The sequence below is a fragment of the Haemorhous mexicanus genome, chromosome 1, assembly GCF_027477595.1.
Source record: "Haemorhous mexicanus isolate bHaeMex1 chromosome 1, bHaeMex1.pri, whole genome shotgun sequence".
Taxonomy (NCBI): Eukaryota; Metazoa; Chordata; class Aves; order Passeriformes; family Fringillidae; genus Haemorhous; species Haemorhous mexicanus.
In genome coordinates this window covers 82398136-82417458 of record NC_082341.1, presented here as the reverse complement: position 1 = coordinate 82417458, position 19323 = coordinate 82398136, and the positions used below count along the sequence as shown (strand labels likewise).

Below are 19323 nucleotides of genomic sequence, written 5' to 3'. Positions count from 1 at the left end.
TTAATACATAAAAGAAACATAATTTTTAAAATGATGTTTATTTCATTTTTATCTCATACTTTTTTAATTTCTGGGGTTTTATGGTTCTGAGGTTCATAATATATTAATACAGTAGTACACAAATGTAATGGATAAATAAATAACCATATATTGTGGGTGCATGCTCAAAAATGTTTTATTGATAGGGGCTCATTACCAAATAGGTTTGGAGAGCACTGCTCAAACCCAGAAGGGAGCCTGGAAATACTGGCCAGAATCCACAGAACCTACTACCAAGTTAATCCTCTTGAAACTGTGGATTCACTGGTGGGGGGAGGAATGCTATGGCTGTGAAGCTCTTGAAGTCCCCCTGAAACTAAAACTTTTATACCAACAACTGGTGCCCTATATATATATTTTTTTAATGCTTTTTCTGATAAGCTTTGAAGAAACCATTCTTATCCAAGATAAAGACATTCCTTTCAGGTTAGGTACTGGCTCCTGCTAGCCATTTATGAATAAGTCAAAAAAGTCAGTAGCTGTACTGGGAACATTTAAGGTACCTTTCACAGCATATTTGAAATTAGGCAAACTTCACACTGTATTCAGTTCAATATGAATTCTATTGCAGCTGCACTCACAGCCAGTTTTGTGATAATATGTATGTTGAAGACTTTCAAGAAAAAATTCAGAAAGTAGATTTAAATGGAAATACAACTATATAATCTTGATCTAGTTAAGATAATAGAACCAACATAAATACATTTGTACTAAATTTTCCTTCTCTATACCTGGGGAGCTGGGGTACATTGCTCTATAGAAAGTAAAGAAGCAGTGAGTTGATGTGTGCAAAAGTTTTGGGTTTTTGCTTGGTTTTGGTTTTTTGCTTGGTTGGTTTTGGTCTTTGAATTTTTTCATCATTTGTTTATACAAACAAGCAGGGTAGAGAACAAGGTAAAAATGGAAGGGGTAGAGGAAAGCCAGCAGGAGGCAGAGTATTCACAATTAGCAATAGCTGAGAGTATTTCTATGAGCTGAAACCATGAGGGATTTAAAAGCCCCTCTAAGTTTAACATATTAAAGTCTATAAAATATTCCTTAACTGCTGAAGTGGCAACATGCCTAGAAAGCATCTAAAATTAGCCATTCAAAGTACACTGCTATCCAGTTCTGAGATGCCAGTGGAATAGAACTGTGTCCATTCAAGCCTTTCATTCAACTAAATATACTAGTAATACTTCCAGAGCCCTTCTGGTAGTCGAAATACTTGAGTATCAAAGAATGCATAGCTCAGTTTCCACTACAGAACAGTCACAGATGTAGCAGCACCATTAAGAAGTTCACATCGATCCAACAGAAAAGTATATGGACAACACAAAGGATAATCAGGACCAATTACCACATATGAGCAAGGAGAGAATACCTAAAAATTGAGAGCAATAGAACAGTCAATTCCTAAAGTTAGGATAAAAGAACAGAAAATAAAAAAAACACCCCCACAGTGTTTTCTAAGTGAATTGGTAAGTTTTAAATTTGCTGTATAAAACACTACAGCTAATACAACAAAATTAATCTTTTTTTTATCAAGACAAATCATGGCAAGATACAGGATCCATTTTTGCTCTGACTGCAGAAATTACTGCTGTCAAGAGGAGTATATCTTTGAGAGCTGTGACTAGTGGGAAGTCTGTAACTTCCACCAATACATTTCTATTGAAAATCAGTTTCTTAAGATTGCACTGGAAAATAACTCTGGTTTTATTAAATCAAGAACCCAAAAAAAGCCACCTTAATAGAAAAATAACTTGCTAGGGACAGATAAAGTAGCCAGGATGAGGCTTTGGCTGGCACCTTTAGTAACTGTTCCCATATCTGCATTGAAAGGTAAGCAGGACTTGCCAAAGCAAGGAAGTACTGAGAGCATGAGGTAAGAGCTCTATTTTGTCAAATTACAGTGTCTAGTGATTTAGGTGGAATTTAAATTTAGGCAGGGTTAAAGAAGAAAGATATCAGAAGAGTGGATGCTCAAGACATAATTCAAGGTTGTCTACTCAAGGTCAGATGGTGAGAAGCAGAAGGTAGGGGCGGTAAAGGGAGAGAAATTTCCATGCCTGACTGCAAAAGTTCTTTGAACTATTATTTGAAACCCAACATCAGACTTTCTTTTTTTTATTTTCCCCCTCAAGAAAGCAATAAAATAGGCTTTGTTTTCACTGGTGAAACACACACAGGAAGAAAAGGTATATCTGGAATTCTGGGACACCTTCAGTTGGTTGCATTTTGACTTAGCCCTTGTACAAATGCATTGTTATACAACTTCTGTTTCACAACTGCTAAATTTCTAACTGCTTCAGGGATAAGTCATGCTTGTCTGGAGGGACACTTGTTTACAGGACCAATAGATTTCATAACTTGCAAAATGTGCATTAGGAAAAGAACTATCTGTCTGCTTGTAATAGCTGAAGGCAATCCAGTTGAACTGTACCTGTGGAATTGCTCTCCTGCCTAATGCTGCTAATTTAAAGATTCATTTGAATCCCTGTCAGGTATTCTTTGCTTCTTATTTCTCTATACAGCCTTCCAGACATGCAGGGATCCTAACAACCAGATCAAGAACACATGCTCAGATGTGATAACTGCTTATAGCAGCAAATGAAGCCAGTAAGATCTCTTCAGCAATTACTCTGAGATTTCTCAGACTGAGCAGCCAGGATAAAAGGGTATTTTCAACTTTAGTCTTTGATCCTCCAGCTGTAAGGAAAGAGCATAGCTCCCTGACTCCTCTGCCTTAGCCACCTCTTCTGCTCTTCTCTGCTCCTGTTTCTTCCTCATCCTTCTTCAACCCACTCTTCATTTCTCAAGTCTCCAATTCTGACCAATCTACACTTTATAGACTGAATCTGCATTTTACCAGATATCTCATCCACATTTTGAACAAAAGTTCCTTCCCTCTAACTTTCCCCCATACATGTATTAACTGGGATGTTAAATGCAGCTGGAAATCTGCTTCTTAATGTCTTGACACTGGATTCAAAGGACACATCCTTACCCTGACAACATGGAAGGAAGGATGGAACAACACTGAAGAGACTTCCCTCCAAGCTCCAATATTCTGCCCCATCATACACCACATTAGATAGACGACAAAAAGCACTGTAGGAAAATAGGGAACTATCTCCATAACTCTATGCAAAGCTATGCTTAATTCCTCTGATAACAGCAATGTCTTTTGGTGCAAATTTATAAAAACAGCAAGAAAGTTGCTTAGCTGAAATTCCCTTCAAAACCTCAGTATGTGCATTTTGGAAAGCAAATACTCAACCCGGGAAGTGCAGCTTATCAAAATAAGGAACAACTGAAATCCTGGTTCTATACAAAGCAGCAGGCAACTTTGATGACAGATAGCACTTTGGTCTCCGTCCACAGTTTCTCAGAACTGACTCCTTGAAGCACCTTGGACACCTGAATTCTGTTTCAATGTTTGATGTCATTTGCCCATGGCCATTTTTTACTGGCACCATGTTACAGGATTTGTTCTCAGCTGTATTCTACATCTAAGATATCACAAAATCACTATCTAGTTCCTTTGACTCACAAGCAGCAAGCATTAAAAATGAGCTTTCCTGGAGAAGTTTTATCAGACTTGCCTTCAAGCACTCTAAATTCAAGAACTTTTAATAATAAGGCACTTCCTCTCAGTACATTTTTAATTTTGTCTTCATCCTAATCGATCCAAAACCATTTTGACATACAATAAGGAAGGATGGGAACAAAAAGAACGTTGTCAAATTATTAAAGCAGTGCCCAGCAAGGAGAGCTAGAAGGGCTGTAGAGAAATAGACTTGTCACTTGTGTCCCATTCTTGAAAGATATTGTACATAGCCTTAAGTTTCAAATTATAGTTTTTATTATTGTGTCCTTGGGCAAACTGCTACAGTGCTTATCAACCCTTTATGATTAACTGAAGTGTCCTGATATTTCAACAAACAGCTTGTGAACAGCAGGCTGAACACAGAACCTCACTTTTTAAGACATAACCAAGTTTTACATTAACAATATATTTCGTAAGATCCGCAATTCCATGTATATTTCATATTAGCCATACCCAAGTGTCAGGTTTTCAAAAACACATTGAAATTGTGAATGCAAAATTTGGAAACAGTTTTCAAATAACTTAGTAATATGCCAAAAATCCACTAAGGTAGAGAATTTACTGTTAAGTACAGTCTTCATTGGCCCACATATCAGTAAAAGCTGATATGTAAAGTATCAGCTTTTTCTGTTGTCATTCTGCTTTTTTGTGGTTTTGCTTATGTTCTTTTTCCCATATTATTCCTGTATGTTCTGTATTAATAAAACAGAAGACATAATGAAAAACTTGAGAGGGAATATAAGTGACAATTGGCAGCCCCATATAAAGCTTTCAGACTTTAAGACCCTTTCTTAGGGCAGAAAAATGTCCATATCCTTACTGGCATAGCTTCTCTTTATTGAAATTAAATGAAAATCTGAAACTTGCTTTCATTAACATGCCAATGTAATGAGTTTGGCAATGCTGTATATTACTGTGTTACTCCTCTCATGGAGATGGTATCCTTGGATGGTGTTCAGCAAGCAGAAAAAGAGGAAGAGTATCTGTAGAAGGGGTGTTTTAAAACTCCTGTTGGAGCTTGTGCCTTCAGAGACATATCTATCCGGGAATTATATGATCCATACTACTGCTGTAAAAGATATGGATGTACTGTAAAAAACAAAATTACACCAAACCTGATTGTTTGGACATATGCTGGAAACTTGCCTTTCAGCAACAGAAGCTTATCTGCTCCAAAACTATGAAACTACTTAGCTTTCTTAGTTTTTGACAGAGGATAACAGGACTAATCTAATAAATGTTTTCTTGATATATCTCATTGTGGAGAATCAGCACAAAGAAGCTACAAATATTCTCGTAATGGGGAAAAAAAAAAAATGGACAACCTTTGACTTCATCTCATTTTTTTGCTCCTGTACCAATTCCCTATCTCAGTATTTTTTAAACCATTTCCTTCAACACGGACATATTGTAAACTGAGTACAAACAAGCTCAAACTTAATCTAAAATCAGATTGTTTAGAAAGATTGGATCACAAGTCTGATACTTTAATCCAGTAAAATGTAATTCTTCAGAATATAATTAGGTAGGCACAAAAATTAATTGTGCCAACTGTTCCAGCCATAATTTATTTCCTAGAGCAACATTTTCTTCAAATCTTACTTATTGGTGGATTCAAACTAATTTATTGACCAAGCCAAATAGTTCATCACAGAGTTCATCACATTTCAGGTCTCTAGGTCTCACAATCAAGAGGTCAAGAGGTACCAAGTACAAGGTGATACTGAAGTATTGAAAATACTATCCTTAGTATTTCCCCAGGTTCTAAAACCTTTTCTCTGACTCAAACACTCTTATATGTGGTGGTAAACACAACACCAGGAACATTAACTATGGATGTCAAACTCTACAGAAAATTAGGCCTGGTACACAGTTAAAACAACAAACAGAATCTGCCTGTTCTACTTCTGGACAACTTATTGTATTCCACAAAATTCTGATTCCCAAGATTTCAGAATCAGAGAAACAGAGAATAAGCTGAGTTTGAAGGGACCCTCCAAGATCAACTCAGGCCCTCTGCAGGACACCCCACGAGTCACACCCTGTGCCTGAGAGCACAGTCCAAATGCTTCTTGAACTCTCAGGCTTGATGTTGCGACCACTTCCCCAGGGAGCCTGTTGCAGTGGCCAACCAACCTCTGGGTGAAAAACCTTTTCCTGATATCCAACTTAAACCTCCCCTGGCTCAGAGCTTCATGTTGTTTTGAGCCCTATCACTGGTCACAAGAGTAACCATCAGCACCCGCCCCTCCACCCTCCCATCATGAGAAGTGCCTAAATGCTGGGATTGGGCGTGGAAATCAGTAGACCCATTTTCAGAAGTGCTTCCAGCTGTTTTCAGAAGGATTCCAGCTATTACCTAGCTGGGCACACGTAGCACAGTGACTATCAACCATCAGCTAGCAATCCCAGAAACCCAACAAAGTCACAAACATTTTTTGTGGTAGCTCAGTCGATTATTGGAAAAGATGAATGGTGTGGGGAAGAATCCCTCAGTGACTTAGTTAAGCTCTAGGCTGAAAACTGACATGGGAAAAAAACAAACAAACATCAAAACAACAAAACAAATCAAACCAACCTTTTAAAAAGTGGCAAGCATTAAACCCACATTGTTCATTCTAAATTATGGTCTGACAAAGGCTGCTTCAGTTCCCTTTCTTCTGAGATAATACAAATGAACTCCTTAAGGATTTTGAATGTAAGAAAAATACCATCTTTTCAACTTTTTCTAAGAAAATCTCTATGTTTCACTGGGTTTATTTTTTGTTGTTGTTGTTGTTTTTTGGCAATGGTGGTGTTTTTTAAGGGTATTTTTTTAGCTTCATGCCTTCCGGAGACAGCAAAGAACTCAAATAATGCAAACACTTCAATGAAAACCTTCTGGTACAACAAACTCTTGCACATTTTCCCATTGTTTTGCTCTAATTGAATGCTTCCTTCCAGCTAATTTCATTTTCATTCTGGCTTAACAGCATTATAACCAAAGCAAAGAATGGTAGGATATTTTTAAGCTCTTCTACCTTGAAACCCACAACATATTTTTACTAGGATGTTCTGCTTTATCACAAGCCCACACAAGCTTTGCACAAGATCTAGAAATGTATCTGATAGTACCATGCTTTACACTGACAAAGCCCTTCAGGAGTAGAGCAATCCACATCTTTTTTACATGTTCTACCTGACCTGGTCACTTACAGCAACATAAAAACATTGTGAGATAAAGAAGGAGGGGCGGGGGGGGGGGGGAAACACAACAAAAAAAAAAACCTACAAAATGTTCTCTTATCACAGCTAATTAATTCTGACTTGTAGAACTTGTGATGAATATTTTCACAATCTTACATTTTCAAAAACCTGCATGCTTTTATTACCATTTTAATTTTTTTTCAGATAAACTTTTTTAATAATTCAGTTGACAAAAGTTCATCCAAGTATGAATTGTTAAGCTTTACACAATCCACAATGATGAACAACAGTGTGTGAAAAAACTTAAAGCTTATTCAGCTTCTGAACTACTAAGCAAACACACATTGCAGAATGAGATTAATTTTAAGCTACAGCATTTGCTGACAAAAGTTTAGTTAAATCTCCTCCTCCCACTGGTGAAGTGCCCATTTCTTTAAAGAACATCACTTCTTAAAATCCCGTTAAAAACAGCCATGCTATTGGCTTGCTTTAAAAAAATAAGTACAAACATTATAATTGGCATTTTCATAGGTAATGATAAAATACTGATCCTTTTTAATTCTGCTCTGCAATAATTGTTGACTTTTTTTTTCTTTTTAAAAGTTAGCTTTCTAATTTACATTTAATTAAAAGGATTTTTTAATTTTTGTTTTCAAGTAAGAAGCTTCCCAGCAGCATCTGGAGACAATACTGTAAGCAAACCAATGTGAAACAATTTAAGACATTTAACTGATAAATCTTGAGTTGACAAAGAACCACAATGCAGGCTAAACTATTTTCTAATATGTACTGAAATGTATGTTTGATATGTATGATGGTGTATAAATTTTACTTGAAAGTTGAGTGTTTTTTTACACAGGACTGTTGATCAAACCCTTTGCATTAAAAAAAACCCTGTTCTGTCCTCATAATATGACAAACACATCTTTGTCTTTTGGCTCATGTTTTGCTCCAGAATCCACACTAACCATGTATTTTTCAACTTTGTTTTAACACCTATATTCTTATTTTAACATCCACATTTGCAGGCAAAAGCAAACACATTCACCAATTCAGGTAAGAGAGAGATTTTTTCTGAAATACTTGAAGAGAATCATAGAATATCCTGAGCCAAAAGGGACCCAGAAAGATCATCATCTCCTGGCGCTGCACAGGACAGCCCCAAGAATCTGACCATGTGCCTGATTTATTTAAATGTTTTCTTCATTCTGGCAGCCTTGATGCTATGACCATTTTTCTGGGGAGCCTGTAATTTTATGGGAAAAAAAAAGAATGCTAGAATACTTATACAATTCTATTACCAGGATTTATAAAGAAATAGTAATAAAAAACCACAGGAAAACTTAGGTGGGAACAGAAAGTCCTTATTATTTGTACAGATGCAAACTCTAGAATCTATCAGTGCAACCTGTGACAATGTTTAACCAAATTCATTCTGAAAAACACCTTACACCTAATTACAATGCTCTGTGTTCCAACTTCCATCTGTCACCTATCATTCTACCCCAATGCATGTCTGAGAACGCTCTTGCCCTGACTTCTGTATGTCCTTCCTTTACCTGGCTGGAATCAGAAGCTGGCCCCTCCTGACCCTTCTCTTGTTGTAGTTAAAACCCCTTGTTTCCTCAGCCTCTTTTCACACCCCAGGTGCTCTCTAGCCGCCTGCCTTCCTGGCAGCCCTACACAGAACCTGCTCCAGAATGCTGATGTCTTTCCTATAGAGGGATGCCCAAAACTGGATAGGGCACTCAAGATGTACCCCCAAGAGCTTCAAACACAAGGGATGAGTCACTTGTCCTGATCTGTTGGCTACACTTTCCCTGCTGCAGCCCAAGGTACAGCTGGCCTTTGCTGCAAGGACACACTGCTGACTCAGAAAATCACTAAGTATCACAGTAATTCAGAGAATCACTTAGGTTGGAAAATACTTCAAGGTCCTGCAGGTCTTTTCCTGCAAGGCAGTTTTCTACCCCTGGCTGGGTTGTAACAACAATGTGTACTCCATCCCAGATGCATTTGCAAATCATTTATGAATTTCAACTTGATAAAGTTCCATTCAGCCTATCTCTCCAGTCTGTGCAGGTCTAGGTACCAGCAGCCTCACCTCTTATGAGGCTACTGGACTTGACAATCCTTAAAATTAAATATCTACAAAGACTACTATATATCCTTTCACAATAAGTAGCCTAAATTAGATTGAACACTGACAGCTGTACAGGAAAACTCTAATTGCAATTTTATTTACTTGACCAACACACCAGCAGCTGTCTGCCTATGTCACAATACATCCCAGCTATTTCTTCCATGTTCTTGAAATGAAGGATCTTATACGTTTATCAATTAGACATGCTGTACTTTTATTTTCAGTGAATTTGCAAAAATTTTATCTAACTAAGGAAAATACAATTTTCCAGGTAATAAAGTGTGAATAACAGAGGCAGTTCTAAGGGAGAGAACTTAACTGAAAAAAAGCATATACAAAGCAGGTATGTATTCCATGCTATTCAGTTTATTAGACTGTATTTTCGCTACTTTTAAATAAAGAAACTTCAGCATATTGCTTCAGGAACTCGGGCACAAATGCCAGTCTATTCAAGAGACTTTCAATAACAAATTGCACATCACTTCTACCAATTTCAGTAGCGAGTAGAAATTCAGTTGAGAAAGAGTCTGTTGCCTGACCAATCTGCAAACGCTGTGTTCAAAGAAGAAAAGCAGGCTAGGCTTGAGCTATGCTCCTCAGTTTGAACACTAAGGCTTTTTCAAAAAAACCCTCAAAAACAAAAAACCAAAGAAACCATTCAAAACAGTGATAAAGACTATGAAACAGAAACTTCAAGTTTTAAGGATCTGCTAACAGTACATTTCTTTAATATGTGCTTAAAATTATCAGAGACTGAAGAACTCCAAAGAGATGCTGGCATCTAATTGCCTCCCCCAACACCAAAGGGAGTGACAGACTGATAGATCTGGCCCAAAAGGAATAAGCACTTCAGCCAGAGGAATGGAGAAACATAGAGCATGACTTCTCTCCTTATGGAATGTATCATGAAATTTTAATACTCAGCAGGCTGAGTAATGAACTCTTCAGTATCTTCCAACACGGAAACAGGGGAGGGGAAGAGTTTACAAGTTTTGTCCTAACTCATAGTCTAAACATTTTATTCAGTTTTATTAGAAGCGACTGAATCTGCCTTTGGTTCACATCCTAGTACCTGTTCCTGAAAAGAATGCACTCAAGTTTTTTTTTAGCAAAATTCCTATTTAATACAGTCCCCAATCCCCTAAAAAAATTACTACAGATCAAGTATATGTCAAAGAATATGATGCTAAAGAAACTTTCTCAAATCTAGATGACCACTGGAAAGTCAGCACAGCAGTCAGAAAGATACTTGACTTATTTTGTAGTTGTGCCAATTCTAAGCCCCTCTAATGAGGAGTTAGAATTTTTTGGACAGAAGATTACTCATTTAATACATATGGGATAAACAACAACCCAACAAAACCAATATTAGATTGTTATTTATTTCCTCTTTACATCACTTGCCAAGTCTAAGGGCAGCTATCTAACTGTAAACTTTCAATGTTATCTTCTGCAAAACAGTATTTCAAGTATTTCCTAAAGTGTTTTTAGTTTAAATGCTAGAAACTGCATATGTAAAACATTTCAAGGGCAAGTTACAGATGTCAAAAATTTGCATAAAATCTCTTCTGTTATTCTATTCCATTATTCTTTTGTTATTCACAGACAGACTAGCAGTCCAATTATTAAACTTCTTGAATAACTGGAGTCTCAGAACTCATTCCAAGTCATCAGACCTTGATATCACTGAAAGCTCAATAGTAGAAATTTATCAATAAGAAAAAAGTTCACCAAGGAAACATCTCCTGCACAACAAAAAATTTCCCAAACTTCATATCACTGTCTGGAATAATCCTAAAATAACAGCATTATTTAAACATACCTCAGTATTACTCAAACATATTTCAGATAACTTTCTTGAAATGCAGTCATACCATTTTTAAAATTTAAAGTGCTAGAGAAGCAAACTTGACATGCCAATACAAGCCATGCTTAAATAATTTTAAGTTACTTTCTCTAATGTTAACAAGTCAAGATGGTGACACTATATAAAAAAAGAATTTATCTTAAAGAGTTAATTCTCACCTGCTTTATTAAGAATGCTTACATTTAAGTCAACTTCACGTACAGCTTCTGCTGAAATAGTGCAAGATTTTCCTTACTTCTGCCATTTTTAATTGAACTTGCATTCCATATTTTTGTTACATTTTTGGCATTCTACTGAAGAGTTATTTCTTATTGTTCACTTGATTGAAGGATAGTTTGAATTGCTTAAACTGAGGAAGTGACCAATGCTTTTTGTATTTTTGCTACTATTATCACATAAAAATTTGCACTAAGCTTGCTATGTTATACTTAACATTATCTATTAATATTTCCACTGATTAAAAAAAGAACACATGCTATACAACTTATTTTTTTCTCAATTCTTGAAACTCAAGTAGCATCATCTTCCATTTTTTAGGTTCACTGACAAAACAAAGAAAAACACCAAGAAGCTAAAAAATGCAAAGTCTTCATTTCCACTAAATTCACCAAGAAATCAGTTTCCTTTTGTTACAATTTCTTAAATAAACTTACCATCCTTCAAACAGTGTACCAGAATAATTTCTTAAAGTAAACCAATGTTTACACAAAGAGAAGCACTTTTATCTCCTCATAAACATATAAGATACACCTGACATTTTGAAGACAGGTCAGCAGCTTTACATAATTCATTCTAAACCTTTTAATACCTTGAATGATAAAATTATGGTTAAACAGGTTCACAAACCTTATCAATACATCTCTGCAATCAGGAAGCTAAGAATCTTCAGCTGAAAATTACAGCTGTATTGGTGGTCGAAACAAGTTGCTGATAATCCATTCCAACTCCAGCAAATCAATGAATTCCAAATGTGACTACTATTTTGTTACTGAACAAAGAAGATACAAAATTGCAAGACATTTTCTTTTTAAAAAGCAGTCATAATGCAAATTTTCAAACTCTACTAAAGTCTCACATTCTCCAGTGTATATTATTTTTACCAAAAAAAAAAAAAATCAAACTTATTCTGGGTGATAATTCATAACAGCAACAAAACTTACTAATTATAAAGATATCAACAATTTGTACATTACCTAATGCTGCTCATGCTTCCAGTTTCTGATCCAAGCTTACATCTCTCCAGCTGGCTCGCCACAATCTGACGTTCAGCCTCAAGTTCTCGAGTCAGTCTCTCAAACTGCAGTTCCTGAAAAAAGTAAGTTAAACCATTTGCTTTGACTTCCCTTGAGATTAAGAAGGAATTTCAGCACATAAAAATGCAATTTGTGCAAGAATTATTAGCTTAATATCTTATAACAAAATTTTCTTTTTTTCCTTTTTTAACACATTCAAAATTCAGATTTTTGTGGTGACACCCACTTGTTCCTTCATTTATTCTAACAATGTATGTCATAGAATAAGCCTGTTTATCAGGAAAGGAAATTCTAAGTATATTAAAAAATTTCACTTACAGAGTTAGTGCAGATCTCTCAGTAACATAGAGATCTTAGCAAACTGACCAAAGTGTGATCACAATTAAGTATTATTGGTGTTACTGAAAAAAATATGCTAAGTTCTGTGGATAATCTAATTTAAGTTTCTGCACTTAAAAAGATAACCATCACAGTATACACCAGTGAAATAAACTAAATGGAAGGTGCATTGATATGGCCTGAGCACAGTTTAATTTCTGCAATTAATGATGTGCAGAAGGGAAACTCAAGTAGTTTTGGACAGAAGCTGTGCTTAAATTCCTACCACTAATTTAATTTATTTTCTTTTATTCTATCAAGGAAACCAAACCTACCAGATAAGATGTTTCCACAGAGCTTATAAAGGTACTTATAAAATGTTTTTTTTAATACACAAAATATTCTTGTTTTATTAAAAAAAAAAAAAAAAAGAAAAAGAAAACCAACATAACTAAAATCCCCACTATTTCTCAAAGGGCTACATTCCTCACATATTGTAGCAGTAGTTTTATCAAATTAAAAGAAATTAAATACCTCTAGGGAGCTATGGTTATTGTAAATTTGTCAAGTGTTGCTGCCCTTTCATTTTGATCAGTAACATTGCATCATTTCCACAGGTAAACAAAAACATCTCTCCTGCCTCTTTTACTTAGGTTTCTTGAAGGGTCAAGGAGAAATATCTTGAGAATCCACTTCTTAAATAATTCCCTTACCCACACAAATGAACCCATTATCTTTTCTCCCTCTATTTTTTTTCAAAACAACCCCCTGTAACACAGAGGTATGGGAGGGAGTCCCTTGAATAACTCCCCAGCAAGGTCTAGCTGGGCAGAACAGCACTGGAAATTACTGGAGTCATGACTTATGCCCACCAAGTGACATTGAAGGACTTAGTATTTGAGAGAAAGGAAAAAATGGCAACAGTAGAGTAAGATTTGTAAGTGTTCATTCTAAGTCTTACATAAAACCTCTGACCAAGTAATAAAGGGTAAATAAAGGCATTAAATTTTTCAAATCTCTGAAATGAGGCAAATGATAAGTGAAATGTAAGAAGGAACTGGCTGGTCGTCATTCTGCTTAATCCAGCTGGATTACACCTCTTTGTTTCTCTTGCTATTGTCATGGAATAATTTCTGCCCTGCACTATGTGTAAAGGAAGACATCTACACAGGTTACATTCTGCATGAAATAGCTGAACACTTAAATGGCCACTGACTACATGAAAAAGCCTGCTTAACTGTGAATTTATTATTCCAAACAAATCTATACAGACTACAAGAATACCGCTGAAAATCAGATTGGTATAAAGACCAAAACATCACAGTTCATTAAATGTCAACATTGCTGTAGTAATCAATAATAATAATTAATAATATTTTCTGCACATTTTTGTAGTGTGCAGAAACATCTTTTTCACTGTTGCCTGAAGATACGATGAACAAAAATCACCTGACAATAATCATCTATTTCATATATGCCTCCTTCACAGAGAACATTTCTCTCACCTAGAAGAATCAATTGCCTGAAAGGCTGAAGAGACAGTTTATCGGCTTTCTAAGAGTTATTATTCAAATCCAGGTCTTGTTTGCATAAAATAAAACCCTTAATGCACAAAGGATTGTAATAGAAATATTACTAAATTGTCGAAGAAGGAAAAATCAAAGTGGTACAGTATTTGCCATGCCAGCATGCTTAAATCAAAGTGAGTAAGCCTGGAGAAATTTTGATAGTATAAAATACCCAAGAAAATCTAACCAAGCATTATGTTTACTTTCAAAGTACAAGCAGAACTTTAACGGCTACTCTGTGCCACTGCATTTTTTAAGACACTTGAGTCTATCTCAACGATGAAAATTTAGGTGCTTAGCATAGATTTTCACCCAGTCACTTCAGCTCTCACCATCCCAAGTGAGGCAGGTCAAAAGTGCTCTTTGCCATGGCTCAGCACAGGCACTTGCCTTACCTGCCTAGTGAGAAGGTGCAGCTGTCCCCTCAATGATGTTAAGAGAATGTTAAGCACCAAGAACTCGGGAATAAATGCTCCTCACTCTCTATGTTGTCCACTTGCCTTTTCCTAGACAAAAAATGCAGCTCCCTGTGTTCTTTAAGGCTAGTAGCGGTGCAAACAATGCTTCTCTAGTTTCTCTGCTTTGTCCATGCTATCCCAAGCCAACTAAATACAGAAATGCCTCAATCCTATTTTACTGAAATACTTCAAAAGTAAATATAATTTTGCTTTATTTTCTTCAGTTCTCTGGATTTTATGTCTTCTCATATCTTTTCTATGCTTTCTATTCCTTCAGTTAATCACTCTGGTTGACAACTTTTCCAGAAACTTCTGCATTTCCTCAACAAACACCCTTTTGCTATGATTACTTTGTCCCCAGAACATTTTTTTTTCTCATTATTCTAGTCTCCAAAATATACTTTTCTACTCTTCACTCTGTCATTTATTTTTCTCCTACTTACAGCTTTCTGTTCTCTTCTGCCTTCCATCTTTCATTTCCTAGTGTATTTCATGACTCATCCTCCACTAAATCTCTTTCAGTCCTATTACGCAAAGTGCTACTCCAGCAAATGCCCTAAATTGATTGGTTTAAGGAGTTTCTCTCATTCTCTCTCTCCCTAGTTTCTTTATTGAGGAAACTCTTCTGTTCTTAAGATGTACAAATTGATGTTTTCTGGTTTCACTGCCCACATAATTTAAGTCCTGCCCTGCAGAGATGATTAGTAAAGGGCAGTTGTATCTACATTACTCCTCAAGCAGGAAGGAAAGATGTACTTAATCACTTAAGAAAGAAATAACCTTGGGTTTCTAACACGTAAAAATGGCTAGAAAACATGAAGAGGAACTTCACAACTAGCTTTTTAATTGCTACTATTTCTTACTTAACTATCTTCTGTCAGATGCCCCCAGAAGATAGAAATTAAAGAAAGGAAACTAAAGGTGGGAAGGTGGGATTTGTGCAGAGCCAAACAATTGTAACTTCAAGAATTGTCCTCTACATTGAATTTAATAAGCAGTTTTCTTTGGTATTCCCTCATGCCCATGAAAAAGGTACAGGTCCACAGGGTTGCCTTTGGACTGAAAAAAGGAAAGAATTCAAGTAAGATTTGTGAATCTGTTTTCCCTCCATAGCAAGAAATCCTGGCAGAAAACAAATTAACAAGCTTCCTTGTCTTTGTTTGGGAAGCAGTGAGATTGACAAATATTTGAATAAATCCATATGTTTAAATTTCAAGCAGCTGTCATACTACAAGAAGACAGAAACCAGAAATAGCGTTTGCTTACATTTTATAAAAATAATCACTGAACCTGACTCCATCATTTGTATTATTTGTTGTGTTTACAGTCATTCCCACCAGTTCACGCCACATTGTGCTATCTTCACAACTTTCTATTATTTATCGGAATCAAGCTAATCAGAACATCAAAATTAAAAACAAATTCCTACTCACTGACTATGCAAATCTGTTGTCAAGACAATTGCAGAATGAAGAAGAGCAGAAACTACAATGCAACATTAAAATTAATTTACATAATAACACGTCAAGAGCAGCCTCAAGGACTGTGCTGCAAAGGGCAATAATGCCAAAGCAAGTGCCCATGCAAAGGCACTACAAAGTACAGTGACCAGCTTGGCAGTCCTAAGCACTTGGCACCAGGAGGGGGTGTGGGAGTGGGAAGCCACCAGAGACCAGAGATAATGATGAGAGTAATCCAGAGATATCACTCAAGAGAGCAACTTCAAAAAAGAGGAACTTCATGATAACCTTATCAAATTGTTTTGAAGTGATACAAAGTATTTATCTGCAAGGGCCTGAAGTAATTTATGTTTAAAAAATGTTATTTGTCCACAACCATGGTGGGGTTTATTTTGTAAAAATAATTCATCATTCCATAGATGGCAATTCAATGTACTTTCAGTATCAGCATGAGTTTTGTAATTTATCTATCCTCTCCAGCCACCAAAGCTTCAAGAACAATATAAGACTTGAGTCAGGTCATAACATTTCACAGTGGTCTAGACACTAAACAAGCAAGATGGAAATCTTCACAGCCTTTGGACAAGTTAGGAACTCCTGAGCTCAGGGCACACCAAACCAGAGGGTCTTTTGCTATTTTTATGTTTGACATCTGATGGGCCATCTACTGTGTTGACCCATTTGAATGTTGGGAAGGGTAAAATCGGGCAAAAGAAATTTGGCTGGTATTTGGAGTTGATCTCATTTTACTTTGTCCTTTACAATCTTTAAGTAATCCTTCAATCCTTTCACAAAGAGAAGTGTATCAACACTAAGCAAAAGACATAGCAAAATCCGTATTGACAGTAAAAAGCAGCTAAAAAAAAAAACCTAAAAAAAGAACCAAAAAAGTATCTAAATTTAGGCACAAGAGGCTTGCAAAATTATTGGGTCCCTAAGAATCTTTAGGTCATGACATTAAAAAAGGAGAAGTGTCTAGCTCTTGATTGCGAATATGCTATATAAAACCTAATTGGGGCACTGGTGATCATTTGAATCTTCAAATACAGATGAATAACAGCACTGATAACCCAGGCTGGGAATCCCTGGTGAGATGAATACAGGAAACCTGATTACAGCTACACAAACAAATAAATTGTCTCTGGGATCGAAGTCTTTCAGAGGAATATGTTAGAAACCACAGAACTCCAAAAAGTACACAGGCTGTAAAAGTGTACAGCATTGGCTCTACCTTTTTGTAACCTGTTAAACAAGAAAAAACTTACCTCAATTAACATCACAAGTATGTGAATATTCCTAGGCACATCCTATAGCATCATGCACAATTCCATATATTCCACATCTGAACATTCCACTGAACACCACTACTCAAGAGTCCCGTTGGCAACAAACCATTTTTAACCTACAGTACCAACCACACATGAGCAGCAAAAACTGGAGCACATATTTCCTAAGGAAAATAGCAAAACCTAGGAAAGTCTAACTTGGCAGAAATATAGGGACAGATATCATCAGACATAAACCAGACCTGACAACCCATCCTGTAAACAGAAGGAAAACAGAGTGTCTTCATGCTTTCAAAACAGAAAAAAACCACCACTAGCAATGCTCCTAAACATTGTTTAAAAGCTTCAAAACTGGGCTTTAGAATGTACCAATCAATACCTTTCACATTCTCTACACTCTCCATTGTTGGACTGCATTTTCATTTGTTCTGTTCTTATCCTTTTTCACTGGATTGTTTCATGCTTCCATTATAGTGAATAACAGGGGGGTGATGGAAAAAGCTCACAGAAAGGTAATTATGTAAGCAGGGAGGCGGCAGATTCAGAAACTCAGTGGTGGGTATGTACGTTCTTGGAGAATCTTAGAGGAGAGATGACTGCACCTAGTCAGTCCAAGCAAGTCCAAGTTCTCAGGTAACCAACCTGAAGGAAGCAATTCACACACTGGAGGGCAGGACTACCATTCAGAGGAACTTTGACAAGCTGGAAGAGTAGGCCAACAAGAAGCTGATGAAAGAAACACAAACAGTCCTGCAGAGAGGATGGAGTGCAATGTAACATTACAGCATCTCCCCAGGAAGGACCTGGGGGGGAAACAGACACAAAGTTATGACTTAGCAGCGCATTCCTGGGGGGACAATGGCCAACCACTCCTTTCACTGCACTAACAAGAAAGCTGCTAGCAGAACAAGGAAACAATTGAACTAATTATTCCCCTTTATTTTCTACTCCCTAAGCTTCATCTCAGTGGTTGGCTTTGGGCCATCAGGACAAGACATGACGAGACTCTGAAGCAAGATCACCAGAGGGCCACAAAGATGGTCAGACTGAAGCACGCATTATACATACAGAAAGTGGAGGAATTTGGTTTGTTTAGCATGACGAGACCTTCTAGGGAGGATGTATTTTACAGAATCTCCAAGGCTGGAAAAGACCTCCAAGATTATAAGTCCAACCTTTGACCAAATACTGCCATGTCAACTAGACCATAGAACTAAGTTACACATCCAGTCATTTCTTGAACACTTCCAGGGATGACTCTGTTCCAATGCTTAACAACCTGCCAGTGAAAAACTTCTTTCTGATGCCAAACCTAAACCTGCCCTGGCACAGTTTGAGACTGTTGTGCTCTTGTCCTCTCGCTGGCTGCCTGGAAGGGACACTGATCCTCACCTTGCAATACCCTCCTGTCAGGCAGTTGCAGAGAGCAACAAGGTCACCCCTGAGTATCGTTTTCTCCAGGCTAAACAACCCTAGCTCCCCCAGCCACTCCTCATAAAACCGACCCTCCAGACCCTTCACCAGTTCTGCTGCCCTCCTCTGGACATCCTACAGACCCTCAATGTCCTTCTTGCAGAGAGTGGCCCAGAATTGAACACAGGATTTGAGGTAAGCCCTCACCAGTGCTGAGTGCAGGGGGACAATCACTGTCCAGCTCCTGCTGGCCACACTATTGCTAGTAGAGGCCAGGATGCCATCAGCCCTCTTGGCCACCTGGGCACAAACTGGCTCATGTTCAGCTGCTGTCAATCAACACCCCCAGGTCCTTTTCTGCTGGGCAGCTTTCCAGATGCTCTGCCCCCAGCCTGTAGCTTGGCTGTCACAGACTTTCACTTCTTTAAGATGATTACAGTGAACACATCACCAGGCTCTTGCCAGACATATGCAGCAAGCAGACACAGGCAACAGTGACAAGCTACAATGAAGTAAATTCTAACTGAACAAAAGGTAAAAGAACAAACCCAAACAACAAAAACGGTAATTAAATAAAAATCCGAAACCAAACAAAAACCTCAAGGGTAGTGAAACACTGGAACAGGTTGTACATGTAGAATCTCCATTCTTGGAGATTACAAAAGTCATCTTCGCATCTGATCTAACACTGAAGAAATACTTGCTTGGAGCAGACCTCCAGAGTCTCTTTTAACCTATTT

General features: G+C 37.1%; 1 protein-coding gene across 2 annotated transcripts in view; it reads right to left on the bottom strand.

Annotated features, from left to right (window-relative positions):
* Nucleotides 1-19323, bottom strand: part of CTNND2 (catenin delta 2) — a 638318-nt gene that overhangs the window by 377514 nt on the left and 241481 nt on the right. For both annotated transcript variants that reach the window (XM_059854664.1, XM_059854675.1), the window contains exon 3: nucleotides 12021-12133. In XM_059854664.1, coding sequence (XP_059710647.1) covers nucleotides 12021-12133 — 113 coding nt within the window. The remainder of the gene's footprint in view (nucleotides 1-12020; nucleotides 12134-19323) is intronic.